General features: G+C 37.4%; 2 protein-coding genes across 2 annotated transcripts; both read right to left on the bottom strand.

Moving 5' to 3' along the window:
* Window positions 1-781: 781 nt before the first annotated feature.
* On the bottom strand, window positions 782-2,654 carry LOC125216107 (premnaspirodiene oxygenase-like). Its single transcript, XM_048117733.1, has 2 exons — window positions 1,727-2,654; window positions 782-1,544 (listed from the first exon to the last, which is right to left on the bottom strand). Exons 1-2 carry the CDS (start codon window positions 2,642-2,644, stop codon window positions 927-929), a joined length of 1,536 nt encoding a protein of 511 aa, XP_047973690.1. The 5' UTR covers window positions 2,645-2,654; the 3' UTR covers window positions 782-926.
* A 3,766-nt stretch (window positions 2,655-6,420) lies between these two features.
* Window positions 6,421-12,173, bottom strand: LOC125213997 (pleiotropic drug resistance protein 1-like). The gene is made up of 16 exons (XM_048114827.1): window positions 12,068-12,173; window positions 11,806-11,979; window positions 11,560-11,719; window positions 11,382-11,458; window positions 9,856-10,901; window positions 9,616-9,776; window positions 9,425-9,528; window positions 9,189-9,339; window positions 8,925-9,103; window positions 8,515-8,847; window positions 8,138-8,428; window positions 7,839-8,056; window positions 7,533-7,760; window positions 7,282-7,453; window positions 6,946-7,200; window positions 6,421-6,857 (listed from the first exon to the last, which is right to left on the bottom strand). Exons 2-16 carry the CDS (start codon window positions 11,887-11,889, stop codon window positions 6,594-6,596), a joined length of 3,723 nt encoding a protein of 1,240 aa, XP_047970784.1. The 5' UTR covers window positions 11,890-11,979; window positions 12,068-12,173; the 3' UTR covers window positions 6,421-6,593.
* Between the last annotated feature and the right edge of the window lie 3,150 nt (window positions 12,174-15,323).

Raw genomic sequence — 15,323 nt, forward strand, 5'->3', positions numbered from 1 at the left:
AAATTAGAAAGTGCATATTCTTTTGAGACAAATTAAAAAGAAACGAGTGCATATTCTTATGGGACGGAGAGAGTAAGAAATACTACTATTTCGCTTTGAATGAGACAGAAAAAATATACTACTACGGTGACGTTCGGTTGTCATGACTAATAATCATGAGACTATCCATCAAAGATTAAGTTGTGGGATTATTTTAGTTGGATGGGTGAGACTATGACTAATTATCATGAGACTATCCGTCCAGGATTAAGTTGAGGGGGTTAATCTTATGAACCAAACATGATACATATTTAATCATGAGATTTAGTTTTGTCAACCGAACACCCCATACTATTACTATGTTATTAACTCAAAACAAATTTTATTAGAGTTAAAACATCAAAAAAATAATTTATAGTAGAATGTATTACTGGAGAAGATTTTTGAAACATGGCAATGATAACCACCAAAGTTTATTAGTTTTACGACCAAGAAAAAGTTGGTGCTTTATTTTCCAACTATCTTTGTGGAAAACATATTCTTGCAATATAAATACTCCCTCCGTCTCCTATTAAGAGTCACACTTTTCTATTTTGGTCGGTCTCCAATTAAGAGTCACACTTCATTTTTACCATAAATGATAAGTAGGTCTCACATTCCACTAACTTTTTCAAACCAACTTTTCTTTACATTTCTTAAAATCCGTGTCCGGTCAAAGTGTGACTCCTAATGGGGGACGGAGGGAGTATAGACAGTATATCTTTCGATTTCCAGTCAAATTGAGTTAGCTGAATATTCAATGTCATCAAGAACACATAAATCATTAGTTTATTACTTGTGGTCACAGAAACACTTTACAAACGTCTCCCATTTCTTGATCAACCTTCAAACTTCAACAAAAACCGTTACAAAACACTTAATACAAATAGAAAATTTGATGTTTCAGATTAGGCCGACTTGCTGTAAGGTGTGGGAATGGCATTGAGACTGTCCCTTCTCGAAGCAGTGACTCCCGGATTCTCGATCATGTCCATCGATTCCGGCTGAGCTCCGTTGGGAAGTTTCCAGTCGAAATGATAGAGAAGCTGAGCCAAAACAAGCTCGACACTGGCCATAGCAAATGTGATTCCGGGGCACATTCTTTTCCCTGCTCCAAACGGCAGGAAATCGAAGTCGGCTCCTAGGAACTCCTTCGAGCACTCCTCGAACCTCTCTGGCTCGAAACTTTCCGGGTTGGTCCAGTACTGTGGATCCCTCTGCATCCCCCAGTTGTTGACAAGGACCTTCACGTTAGCTGGGATTGTGTAACCGTCGATCACGCGCTCTTCCCGTGATGCTCGTGGTAGGATTGGAACGGGAGGGTGCATCCTCAGTGCTTCCCTGATCACCAGTTTTAGATATTTCAGATTCGGGTCGTTGTCTCCCATGGTGGCGATGGTGGTGTCGTTGAACACTTGGCGCACTTCTGCTTGCGCCTTCGCCATCACGTGCGGGTTCCTCATCAGCTCTGCCATTGCCCAGTCCATCGCTGTCGATGATGTCTCGGTTCCAGCAGAAAACATGTCCTGTTTGAATAATATCATACTCATTTTAATTACACTTGTGTAAATACTGTCTCACAAAAAATAGTCTTAGCAGTGGACAACGCGAATTTTAATACCCACCCCATTAATAACAAAAATTTACTATAAATAGATAAAGAGTGACTCAAAATGGAAAAATAAGACTATTTTTATGCAGTACTTACGTAAACGACTGCTTTGATGTCCTCTTTCCTGATAGGAAACTGGAGCTCTCCAGTCTCCTGGAGGCGAAGCAGGACATCAACGATATCTTCGTTACCAAACTCGCCGTTGCCCTTCCTCCCTCTCTCCCCCTCCTCGATCTTCGCCAGATTGCGCTGGTGCTGGCGGATGAGCTCGTCGAGAATCACATCAAGTTTATGCCTCATCATCAGCAGCCTGATCTTAGTCCAGCTAAAGGTGTTGATGACAAACGACGAGGGAAAAAAATCCGCAATCTCAAACCCTCCCGCCATCTGGATCCCATCTCTCAGTATCTTTATCAGCGTGTCCTTGTCCTTGGACACCTTCCCGAAGGCGGCGCGGCAGGTGACAGAGCTCATCATGGAGAAAATACTGTCGCTGATGTTGACAGGCTGTCCTCCATCCGCGCGGCCGCGGATGGAGGAAATTAAGTTAGAGACCTCGTCTCTGCGGATGGAGGCGAAGGAGCGGACGCTGCGGGGGCTGAGGAGCTCCATGATGCAGATCTTGCGCATCTGGCGCCAGTAGTCGCCGTAGGGGCTGAAGGCGATGTCGCGGTAGTTGTACCACAGGACCTTGATTCCGATGGAGTCGGGGCGGTCCGCGTAGCAGGGGTCGTGCTGCTTGAGCATCTCGCGGGAGAGCTCGCGCGAGGATACAACAATGGTGTCGACCTCGCCTAGCTTGAGGCGCATGATGGGGCCGTATTGTTTGGCGAGGTCAGTGATGGAGCGGAAGGCGAGGGGGCTGAGGAGGTGCATGTTTCCGATGACGGGGAGGGTTTTGGGGCCCGGGGGCCAGTTGGAGGAGGCAGGTTTGGATCGGGTTTGGGTTCGGATGAGGAAGAGGGCTATGGGGAGGATGAGAGCTAGAGCTGCAAAGTTCCATGAAACATCCATTTTGAATGTGGTTGTGTTGCGATGAGTTTGCATGGGAATTCAGGGGATAGGTTTATATAGGATATGTTTAGTGGTGAAGATGATGATATATCAAAGAAGTCGGCTCAAATTACAACAATGTTAGCTTTGTCACTTCACTCTTGATTATTTTATCAGTTGTTACAGACTTGACTAAGCTCATGGAATATGGGATAATTTAAGTTATTTTATTTTATTCTATTCGACGTCTCATTTGGGAAGAGTTTCATTAACGTCCAATTCATTTGTCTCTGAGTAAACCTTGTTGTGGTACGTATACTTTGTCTCATTTTGACTATAAAGAAAATTATTGGGGTAGAGAGTTACATATGTTTCACTTTTGTGGAGTCCTTATTTAGGAAATGATCGATTTTATTCCATCATTTTAATTAATTTTTTGAAAATGTCTCAACATTTATGTAATTATCATTTTGTCCCCATCATTTCATTTTTAGTGATCAAAATAACAACTTTGCAGTCGATGTATATGTTGTCAGCTAAATGTACTCCATCCGTCCCAAAAAGATGTCACACTTTTCTTTTTAGTTTGTCCCACAAATGTCACATTTTTCTTTTTGGAAAAAGTTATCTTTCATATGAATATAAAAATTATATTTTCTCTATCCATTTAACAAAACAAAACCTTCTAAAATCTCGTGTCGTCCCACAAGTGTGACATCTTTTGTGTGACGAAGGGAGTAGTATTAAACGATTATTAGTATTAAATACTGTCACGTCAATGTTTCGGTCGTCAAAAAAAATTTGTGGAACATTTTATTCTGAAAAATGAAACGATTATTAATATTAAATACTTCCTTCATCCCATTACAAATACGCCCTCCGTCCTGAGAATTATGAACCATTTTTTTATTAGTCCGTCCCTGAAAAATATGAACTTTCTAATTTTAGAATAGTTTAACAACACATTATCTTAGATCATTTTATTTATAATTTATACCATTACACTGCACTACTAATGATGTGGAGCTTATTCCTTACTAACACTACTTACACTACTGTTTACCTCTCTCTCTTGCTTTACCAATTATACATTAAAACTCGTATCGTACGGACCAAATATTCATACTTTTTAGTCGGACAAAAGGGGTAATATTTTTTTTATTCTATGTCCAAAGAAATCAATCATAGCAAGGCGGAGGACGTAGTAATTACCTCAACGTCGAGACAATTTTAATAAATGACGGGACAATCAATCATTTGCCTCTTATTTTAGTGGAATATGACAATGGAATACATATCAATATTATTAAAAGTATAAAAGTTTAAAACATGACAGATATCTCAAAATAATTTATTTATTTCATACTCCATTCGTCCTAAAAAATAGACAAACTTGTAGTATATGATAAGAAAAAGTAAGAGAAAGAGGGAAAATATATGGGAAATAGTATCAATGGATTGTGAGGTATATTATTATTAGTGTGTAATTGGTTAAAAACTTTTCATATTTAGACTTGATATAATTATAGAGGACAATCCAAAATAGTAAAACTAGTCTATCTTCGGAGGACGAGTAAGTTATAAATTATAGGTAGTACGGCATCATGAATTGCAAATATTTCCAATAATATAAAGCCACATATCTGCCTAGCATGATTATGAATATTCTTCATCTTTTTATTAGCTTAAATTCGAATATGAAATTCGTAATTAGTCAATAAGTTGCAGTTGCTCTTTTATTGAAAAGTTGCGTTGAAGAAAATTATACTCTCAAGTATTACTTGTTCTTAAATTATGTTGAAATGTGGGAGTGGGACCTATTCGTCCTATTTTTCTGAATAAAAAATGTCAGGTAAGTTCATTAATTCTCAGTCATCGTCTACTTTAGTATATTATCAATTTCTAATCTTATTTTCCAATCTCCATATTTGACGTAATTGAAAATCACAAAGTCTAGTTTAGACACACACCAGCTCCTAATATTACTTTGAAATGCATAAATGAATTTTAATAACCATAATTTCTTTAAAACTTTTCTGAACTGTAATGTTTTATATTTTATGTGTGTGTTAATTGATAGTTAAATCGCTTATTTTTCAGTGTATTTTTTACCAATTCCATCCATTTTTTCTAGTTTTAATAATAACATAATTCACCATTTTTAAATTTGTAGACTGCCCTTCAATTATTTTTCAACCACATGATGCACACGTCATACATTGAATAAAGTCTTCCGTGGCATCTCCAAAACATTTTTCTTATCTTAATTACATTTTAATATCTTATAGAAATAATTGAGGGAAAACAGTGTCACAATATTAATAACATAGGAATGCTACCCGCCGCCATCACCGCCATAATTTTTAAATCGAATGGTTGAATTCAACTTTGGTGAATCACAGAGAAGTAAATAGAGAACAGTCATGGAGTGGAGGAGTTGCCATTCCTGATTATGATGCAGATACTTGTGAGAGGATTTAACAGATTAATTTAAATACAAATGATTTTAGAAAGCTGAGAGGACAAATAAAAACAAATCTATAAGAGTATTTATAAACACTATGATAACTATTATTGTTATTATTATAATTACTTATAAAAATAAGTATGATTCGTAATTTTAAAAATTATATTATTAAAATATGCTTCATAAAAACAATTTATCAAGCAAATTTTAAAACTGTAAGTAAAAAATTAGTAAAAAATTGATTATTACCTGTAACAATAATAACTACTAGTATAATAATAATAATAAAAGTTATTAACTATTATTTTTAGCAAGCAAATTTTAAAACTGTAAGTAAAAAATTAGTAAAAAATTGATTATTACTTGTAACAATAATAACTACTATAATAATAATAATGATAAAAGTTATTAACTATTCCCTTTGACGGCCATTAGGAGTTCCGACCGAGTTTTAAGAAAAATAAAGGATAGTGAGTAGGAAAAAGATAGTGTTAATATGCGACCCATTTTTATAAACTACTCCCTTCATTCCATTGTAATATAGTCATTTTGTCATTTTGGTACGTTCCATAGTAATAGAGTCATTTCCCTTTTTAGTAAAAGTCAACACATTTTTTCACACCACTTTACTTTCTCTTACTTTATTCTCACTTCATCTATCTACCTTTTTCATTTTCCATTTTACTCTCCATTTACTTAACTCACCTAACACAATTTTTCTAAATCTCCGTGCCGAAAAGAAACGCCTGCATTACTATGGAACGGAGGGAATATTACACTAGATTTTATGATAAAATGTAAGTGGAATGCAGTAGTGGAATGTGAAGCCTACTTACCATTTATAGTAAAAATGAATCGAGATTCTTAATCGCGGGAAGGACCAAAATGACAAATTGGAAATCCTATATAGTACAGTATCTATTTAAGAACTCTAAAACGAAGAAGAAATATCAAAGAAAAAGTAAGAAACAAGAATTCTTAAAAAGTTCTAGTAATGCTATTTTTCTTATTTTTCATAATCTTTTGTTAGACAAAAAATTAAACAAACAAACAAATTAAAAATGAGAAAAGGAGAAATCAGACTATTTTTTATGGCAAAATTGTGACAAATTAACAAGTCATATTGGCTTTGTACGAAATTAGTTATTTTGGGTTACTTAATTTGTTTTACTCCAGAAATTATTAATTAAAATATTATCAAGAGGATGCATTTTACGATAGATAGTGTTAGTTTAAAAATGTTGGTAAAAAATGAATAAATAAAATAAAATTTACTAAACCAAAAATGTGTAGAATGCGCACATCAAGTTACGGACAGTGCATAAAGAAGTGAACAAAAATTATAGGAGTAGATATTGATTCGATAAAGCAAAACTCTGATATACAAAACTAAAAAAATAAAATGGCTACGGCCTTGATCAGAAATGGTTTTCATCATCTGATATAGTACACACTAATACAATTTGGCAAAAATGAAAATAAATGGATGAGAAATGGTCTTCATCATCTTCTCTGGAAGTTGAAGGTCCGGATGGAGAAGGCGAAGATGAAAGTGAAAAGAGCTACGAATCCGAGAAGCACCCCTGCCACCAATCCCAGCTGGCTCCTCTCGAAACCGAAGTAGTCTTTCAAGAACTGTTTCACCGTCGTGTCCGGCTGGTCGGACATGAAATCCTCAATCTCTCCGAACTGTGTCACAATCATGCCGTACAATGTGTACGCCATTGGCGTTGCCCAGTAGTACCATCTCACCCATATTGGCATCCTCTGTTGCACAAACCCATGTATTTTTAGTCATTATTTTGATCATTATTTTACCACTCCTATATTAGAGTGACAAGTTGCGAAATCTTACCGGACGAGGGATGACGAATCCTGAGAAGAGATTCCAGATTCCGTAGAAGAAGGACGAGATGATGGCGGCGACGTTGTGGTTGGGAGTGACGGCGACGGTCATCATGCCGTAGAGGACGAAGTAGAGCAGCGAGAAGAAGAAGAAGAACAGGAACCAGAAGAATTTCTCGCCGGTCCAGTCGAATCCCATCATTGAGTAGACGATGAGGCCGTAGACGACGGATTGGACCAAGACGTAAGGGATCTCAATCAGAAACTGCACCAATAGTTTGTTTGTTTGTTATTGAACTTGATGAGATTTAGTGGAAACTTTATGGAGATCTTGATGGTTGCTTACTTGTGAGAATGCATAGGGTAAGGCCGAGTACATTCCGGCTGCTCTCTCTCTGTAAAACACGGTTCTCTCAATAGCCACCACGGGCTGGACCGTTGAACCATATTGGAATCCCAAGAAGTTGATGGAAGCATACATTGAGCCCATTGCGTTCAAGAGATCTTGTTGCGTCTTCCTGTTATTCGAGATGTTTGTAAATTTAGTATTCAAGTAGGTACATGTTTGAGTGAGTTTTGAGTTAGAGTTTTAGTTACCATTTAGAGCCGAGGTCCCAGAACATGGTCCCGAAGATGAGGGCAATGAACGTCGTGAATAGGAATCTCACGGCCGTGTAAGGAGGATTCCTCCAGTAAGACCAGTGTTGTTTCCACAGGCAAGCAATGCATTGTGTGAGGAATGATTGAGAGTATTGTGTGGGGAAGTATAAATCTTTCGTGCCAGGGCGTGGGACGTTTAGTTCCTTGATCAATGCTTTGTTCCTCCTGCAAAAACTCGAGCTTATAAGCGTATATGAAGAAAGCTAATGTATGATATAGTACAATATTTGTTGAGTGACTTACTGGTATAAGTCTGATTTCTTGTAGTGATCAACAAAGTCTACTCCCAGCAATAGCTCTTGTGCTGATGTGGTGGCTTCGAGCATCCATGTAGCCGGGTTGTAGCCATCTTTGATCTTCGATACTCCTTCAACTGATTCGAAGTATTTGATTAGATGGGTTGATTGGCGTCCTAGAGGTCCCACGTAGATTTCTTCTCCTCCTCGTTTCATCAGGAATAGCTGTCAAAGACATCAGAAGTTATTATTTTTGTGTTGTTGGTTATTTGGTAGAACGAGCGTATATATAGGTAAGTAGGGTACCTCATCGAATGCTTCAAAGATGTCGATGCTAGGCTGATGGATCGTGCAGACCACAGTTCTTCCGGTGTTGACAGTGTTCCTAACAGTTCTCATCACAATTGCAGCAGCTCTTGCGTCAAGCCCTGAAGTCGGCTCATCCATGAATATGATTGAAGGGTTCGCCACAAGCTCAACTGCAATTGTTAGCCTCTTTCGTTGCTCGGTTGAGAGGCCGTTGACCCCTGGCAATCCTACTAATGCCCCTCTCAAACTGGTTAGCTCTACAAGTTCCATCACCTCCTCAATGAACATCTGAGATTGATCACAACGGATTATCATCAATCTGATTCCTGAAATCTTATCATAATTGAAAAGAAGTTTAATGTATGAATAGAAACCTTTCTAGTCTCAGACTCCACTTCTTTGGGCAGACGTAACCACGCTGAGTAGACAAGGGACTCGTACACAGTGACATTCGGAGAGTGGATGTCGTTCTGCTCACAGTATCCAGAAATCCGAGCGAATGTTGCTTGGTTCTTTGGATACCCGGAGATTGTGATCTCCCCATCAATGTAGCCACCCGTTTTCCTTCCAGCCAACACGTCCATAAGTGTGGTTTTACCGGCTCCACTAACTCCCATCAAAGCTGTGAGAACACCAGGCCTAAAAGCTCCACTTACACCCTTCAACAATTCCAATCTATCTTCAGTGGCTCCTTGGGCTTTCATTTCCTACAAACCAAAACAAGTTAGTTCATTTTATCAAATGTTCATTGATTTCTATATTAATTTATAACTCTACAACTTACAGGTGGCATGTCAACTGAGTATCTAATATCATCAAATGTGATGGAATGTGGCTCAAATGGGAGCACCATTCCTCTGTTGCTGTTTCCAGTCGCAACAACGTCTCCTCCTATGGATGAGGAGCCAACGGCGACACCTTCATCTTCTGGTTCGGGTAAGACAGCTTGAGGCTTGTCGAATGCTGCACCATTTGTTTAAAAATCAATATTAACACTCATGTAATCAACACTAAAAAAAATAATACATTTAATTATGTTAACACTCACCATTGAGATAAGTAAGTGAAGCAAGGTAAAGAATGTTGAATAGCCATATGAATCCAACGGAAGCCCCTACTCCGATCCAATACCAATACGTTTGCGGGTAGAATCCCCGGCTTTCCATGAGAATAACTCCTAATTTTGTACCGTTTACCATCTACAAGAATGATCATAACATAAAACATCAACATTTATTATACATCAAAAGATAATTGTAATAGTAATTAACAATAATATCTTACTCTACTCCAGCTGTGTCCTGTGAACTCATTGACCATAATAGCATTCTGGAAGTACATCAAGGGTGAGGCATAGTATCCCCATATCCACCATGACTTCACATCCTCTGCAGATTTTCCAAATCTATAATTAATGCACGAGAATACGAAAAACGTCTTCCAAACAAATTAAAAGACATGATCTTCATTCATACCTCGCGACAACACAAATCCACCCAATGCAAAGAGCAAAAGCAACGCAAACAAACCAAACGTGTTTGCAACAATCATGTTCCTCCCTGCAGCTCCAATGAATCTGAACAGCGCGGATGCCGCTTGATGCACAACCAACAACAACAAATACTGCTTGAGAAACCTACATCATAAATTTCTCAATCAATACCTCATTCATTGGATCATTTCCCGATGTAAGTCGAAAAAATAGTTAAACATACCTTGACACATTCGGATCAAATCCGATGACATAGTAGGTCAGAAAAACCCATATACCGACTTCAACAAAGGTGATCGGAATCTTCAACACCCACGATGGAATAGCATAGGCCCACGGCGGGAAGAAAAACATGTCCCTCTGCTTGTAAAAAACAGGGAGCTTGTAAATCGTCATCGCCAGCTCCGACATCCCGTTAAACATAACCATTATAACGGTGAAAAAGAGCGCGCCGGTGTAGACGCCACCATCTGCCACATCATCTTTACTCATCTCAGTCCGGAAGAAAACCGCCAAGGCAACAAGTGAAATGATGGTTATTTGGAACAACTTGAAGAAGTAAACAAAGGAGTTCCTCTTCATCAACAAATACTCTCTATCAGTGCATGCCTTCAACATCTCCTTACTCCCCAAGCCGTACTTCTCCGTAGTCAAGGCGGCGGGATGGCTCTTGCTTCTGTCGAACGGGACAGCGAGCTCCTGGGAGACTCTCTGGCCGCTGGCAGAGGACTTGAACGCCGCCGCGAACTCCTTAACCGGAATGTAGCGGTAAGGCTGGTCGCGGCGGGCCCAGTATTGTTGCTGGTCCTTTTTGGAGGTGACCTCTTGTAAGAAATCGGCGACCCCTTTTCTCTCGGGGCATTTGAAGCCCATGGATTCGAAGAATCCGAGGACTTCGTCGCGGGGGCCTTGGTAGACGACCTGGCCGTCGGACAGGAGGACGATGTCGTCGAAGAGGGCGTAGGTTTCGGGAGCCGGCTGGAGGAGGGAGATGAAGGCGGTGCCCTTCATGATGTGGACTTGCTGCCGGAGCATGTTCACGATTTGGAAGGTGGTCGAGCTGTCGAGGCCGGTCGAGATCTCGTCCATGAAAAGAGCCCGCGCGGGCCCCACGAGCATTTCTCCGGTCGTCACGCGCTTTTTCTGCCCTCCGGAGATTCCTCGGACCATTTCGTCGCCGACCAGTGTGTCGGCGCAGATGTCGAGTCCGAGGACTTTGAGTACGTAATCAGTGATGACATTTGCTGCGTCTCCTTCCGTTGCTGTTGCCTGTATTCATTTTTTTATGATACTCAGTTCGTCTCGGGTTTTAAGAAATATGATAGAAAGTTACTTTTATATATTATTACTAGTTTTATAATGAGAAATGAGAGATACAAGGGTTCATTACCTAAATTAGTAAAATGCAAAGGAAACAATTATTTACATACTGATAAAAATGGCGAATTGAGACAATTATTGATGGGCATGAGTATTTTATTTTATTTTTTCTTGAGCAATAAACAACGTCATGGTCTAACAATTAAATACTACTACAAATGCAATTTGTGTCAAATCTATTTTTAGATATGAAATCTTGCTTATTAGATTCCAACAGAATGATATAGTAAAATATTATGAGTACTATATTATATTGTGCCATCACATTAATGTACAGAAAAAGCGAAACAATTGAACATGGCATACAATAATTGACTTGGCTAAACATAATTATCAAACAAAAATTTGCAAAAATGTTTTCTAAAATACCTTCATGTAGATATCAATATCAGGATCTGGTTTAATGTTGGCTGCTTTCTCTCTTCTTGATAATTCAGCCAGCATCTCTAGTAAAATTAGTAAGCAACAATAATTTAATAACTACAAAGTCATAAAATTTCACGCACGATCATAATCGAAATTTTGATCGTTCTATATTTGTACGAACCGTAGCGTGAGCCAACTCCTTGGCATCTGGCGGAAAAAGCTAAGGTTTCTCTAACGGTCATTTCTCCAATATGCAGATCATGTTGGCTTATGTATGCTGCTGTTTTCTGTGGGATGAACTCGTCCATCCCGTGTCCGTTATAAGTCACCTTGCCCGACACCTAATGAAATATATCGAGCACTAGATTAAAATCGTGTTTATTTTACGAAATTTGGTGTAGTGAAATATGTATGTAGTTAGTCTTACTTGTAGTGATTGATCAAGCTTTCCAGCCAAAGCAAGCAAAAGGGTTGTTTTCCCAGAGCTTGGAGGGCCTAAAAGTAGAGTCATCCTACTTGGCTTGATGACCCCACTAACATCTTTCAAAATGGTAAAGGGCTTCTTTTGGCTAGGAAGTATGTGAAGGAAATTCAAAAACCCCTAGAAAAAAAATACAAATAAACAGTTAATCACGTGTCATGTGTATACTGATGATGTCATTGTATACATTGAAAAAACAACTTGTTACCTCTATTATGTTGGCGTTGAAGTTGATAAAAGTAGGAAGAGATCTCTTTGCACTATATGCATGGGCATCAATGTTGAGATTCTCATATCTCACCTCAATTGTTGGTATATCTTCCGGTGTTCCTCCATATGTTGGAGCTGTTTACTCTGTAGCTCGCGCTTGCTCTCGAACTCGTTGCTCTCAAACTATTACTAGCTTTAAACAGCTCCCCTGCATCCATTTCTCACCACAAAACCTCTCAAAACAAGCCTCTGTTTTTTCTTCTCTTTTCTTGGTATTTAGAGATGATTTTTTGATAAATGAATGAATGGGAAGCAAATTCAGTGTTTTTTTTTTTTGGAACTTTTGTTGCAATGAAAGAATGAAGATATTGTTTAGTTTGTGAATTGTTGGAGGTTTGTATCATATATATATATAGAGGTAGATAAGGTATGGTCTATGCATAATTGAAGGCGGTTTTTGGTCTTCAAAATCATGAGTTTCTCATTTGAAAAGTCTTGAATTTTATTTTTTGATAGCTGACGAAACTTGTGACCATCCCTTCTAGTAAAATTGAAATTTTGGTCAATAATTTGTTCCTGAGGTTGCCAGTTTCTGATTGGCTGGTGAGGCGCTTGGTCAACCAAAATAGGCCTCAATTTACACTTGTGGAAATAAATTATTAGTAGTAATTTTAGTATCGTTCAATTAATTGATTATATATGTGTGAAGAAGTGTTATTTAATAAATCGATCGTCATTAAGTGCGTAAGTCCCCTTCTGTTAATTCGCATCCTAGCCGTGGGATTCAAGAAAGAGGCGATAAAAGAATGAAATAAATATTAATTGAGAATTGATGAATCTCTACCCCAAAATTGGGTTACGTACAGTTCCATTTTGTGCATCTCTTTATTTAAATTATTTTAGAATATATCAAATCTAAAGTAATTTTATAAGGATTCTAAAGATACTTTAATTGTATGTGTTTATAATGTAGTCACACTAATTAGAAATGTTACCACGCCAATTATACAATATTGTACACCAGTTGTAAAATGTCATTACACCATTATACAATGTCTTCACATTAATTGTACATTATCATCATAAAAATCAACAATTATCATCATAACTTTTTAACAGAGATAGTATTTATAATGACCATGTAAATTATATATATATGAACCCATGTAAATAAGATTAATTAAGATTTAGTTAGAATGCTAATGAAATTACATTTAGTTATGACATAGTATATTTTGTGAAAAATAGTTTTTAAAATAGTTATGCATATTCATAATAAAAAAAAATCTAAAACAAAATAAACTAATTAAGATAATTTCTCTTATGACGTAACATTTGATGCAAATTAATTACGGAAAATGGAAACGCTTCCATATTTAGTGGAAATTATTGGAGTCGGGCTATGACTACATATGCGTGCAAATCACTTCAATTTTTATATTTGAAAGAAGTTTCTGTTTCTGGTCTCTGTTGATCTGCTAATGTTAAACAAAGAAACTACAAAGAAGTATCTTTTTGACAGGCTATTGTTCATTATTGTATATTCTAAAATATAAATAATTAATAAAATCTTCATAGATTATGTTTTAGATTATATGCGATTATTAAATAAGGTTAGGGACCCCAGCTAACACCATTTCCTACAAGCTTCCAAAACCAACTCTCAATTTTATGTAGTACTATAATAATAATCTGTTAAGACTTAATTATTATACCATAACATAAGCTAAAATAACTCGGGCTTTCCTAAAATATCCTATATATTTTTTTCTATATAAAAAAATGAACAATGATTATCTACTAATCTGGTGATGACTTGAATCCCTAACTCATTATAAAGAGAAGAGAAGGATCTTATTTAGCACTTTATCGTCAAACTGTGAATTTGTCCTTTTGACTTTGTCTTTAATTCTTCATTTTGTGAATTTGGTTGTGTTCGACTTTAATTCTTCTAGAACCCTACGCATAAAAGTTTCATTCAAGTAATAATAGTAAAAAAACAAGATATATTCCTAGTATCCTCCTATGCATTAAAGTTCAATAATAGTAAAAAAAGACTAAAGTAAAAAAAATAGGTTAATAGTCTTTTATATCCCTAATTTCATTTTAATGTAAAAAAATATTTCTAGTTTTTTTTTTATCAAATATCACAAACTTTCAACATATTTTACAAAATGTCATGCGATATAAAAATTTCACCTCAAAATATTAAACTATAGTATCATTTTATCACAAAATAAACCGAGGAACACTAGTTTAAGTACGAAACAAAAGTTTAGGATTTTTTTGAAATACGGTAAAAATTAAGGACACAAAACAATGTTATTTTTTTATTTGCCGCTAAAACAACATTATTTAATGTGTTGCAAGAAAAAAAATCACCTCAAAACACAACGAGATGAATCAGATTTTCATCACCAAATTTTATATAAATAGATATTTATGGAAAATGCTGAAAGTTGGAGACATTTGATGGAATAGTGACTAAAGTTTAAGACAACACACTATTAACCTTAAACCTACAATCAAGTTAGGTTAAGAGCATCCGCAACGCTGCCTCGTTGCGGACTCGATCTCGTCTCGACGAGACGAGACGGCATCGAGACAGCGTTGCGGCTCCTGTCTCGTCTCGACGAGACGAGATGTCTCGACGCCCGACGCGTCCCGGCGAGGCAAGTCTCGAGGTCTCGCGACCTGCGCCACGTGGCGCGCGCGGGCTGGTGGTGTGACGCCCACTCGCCGACCCGCGAGTGGGCGTCGGATTTATGACGTCATAATTCAATTTTTTTTTTTAAAAAAAAATCAGATTTTTCAAAAAAAAAAATTAAAATTAAAATAAAAAACGGTAATATTACCGTTGAACGGTAATATTTTTAATTTTTATTATTATTTATTTTTTTTTATATTCTATATATACTCTTCTCCATTCTCCATTTTACACACAAACACACATTTATTCTCTCATCTCTCTTTCTTTCCTCTCCAATCACTTCTATAAAATCATTCCTTTATTTTTTTCTTCTCCCAAATTTAATCAATTATGGATCCATTTGAGCAAATGCGTCGAATAATGGAAGAATCGCTAGAAGCAGATCGACGTAGGGAGGAGGAAGCCGCCGCGCCTCCTAGGCAACGCCGGACATACATCCACCGTAACCGGGAGGAAGCCGCCGCAAGGTTGGAACGTGATTACTTCAGTCCGAACCCGGTGTGGGGAGATATCTACTTCCGTCGCCGTTTCCGTATGTCACGCC

Source organism: Salvia hispanica, chromosome 3 (genome assembly GCF_023119035.1).
Source record: "Salvia hispanica cultivar TCC Black 2014 chromosome 3, UniMelb_Shisp_WGS_1.0, whole genome shotgun sequence".
NCBI lineage: Eukaryota > Viridiplantae > Streptophyta > Magnoliopsida > Lamiales > Lamiaceae > Salvia > Salvia hispanica.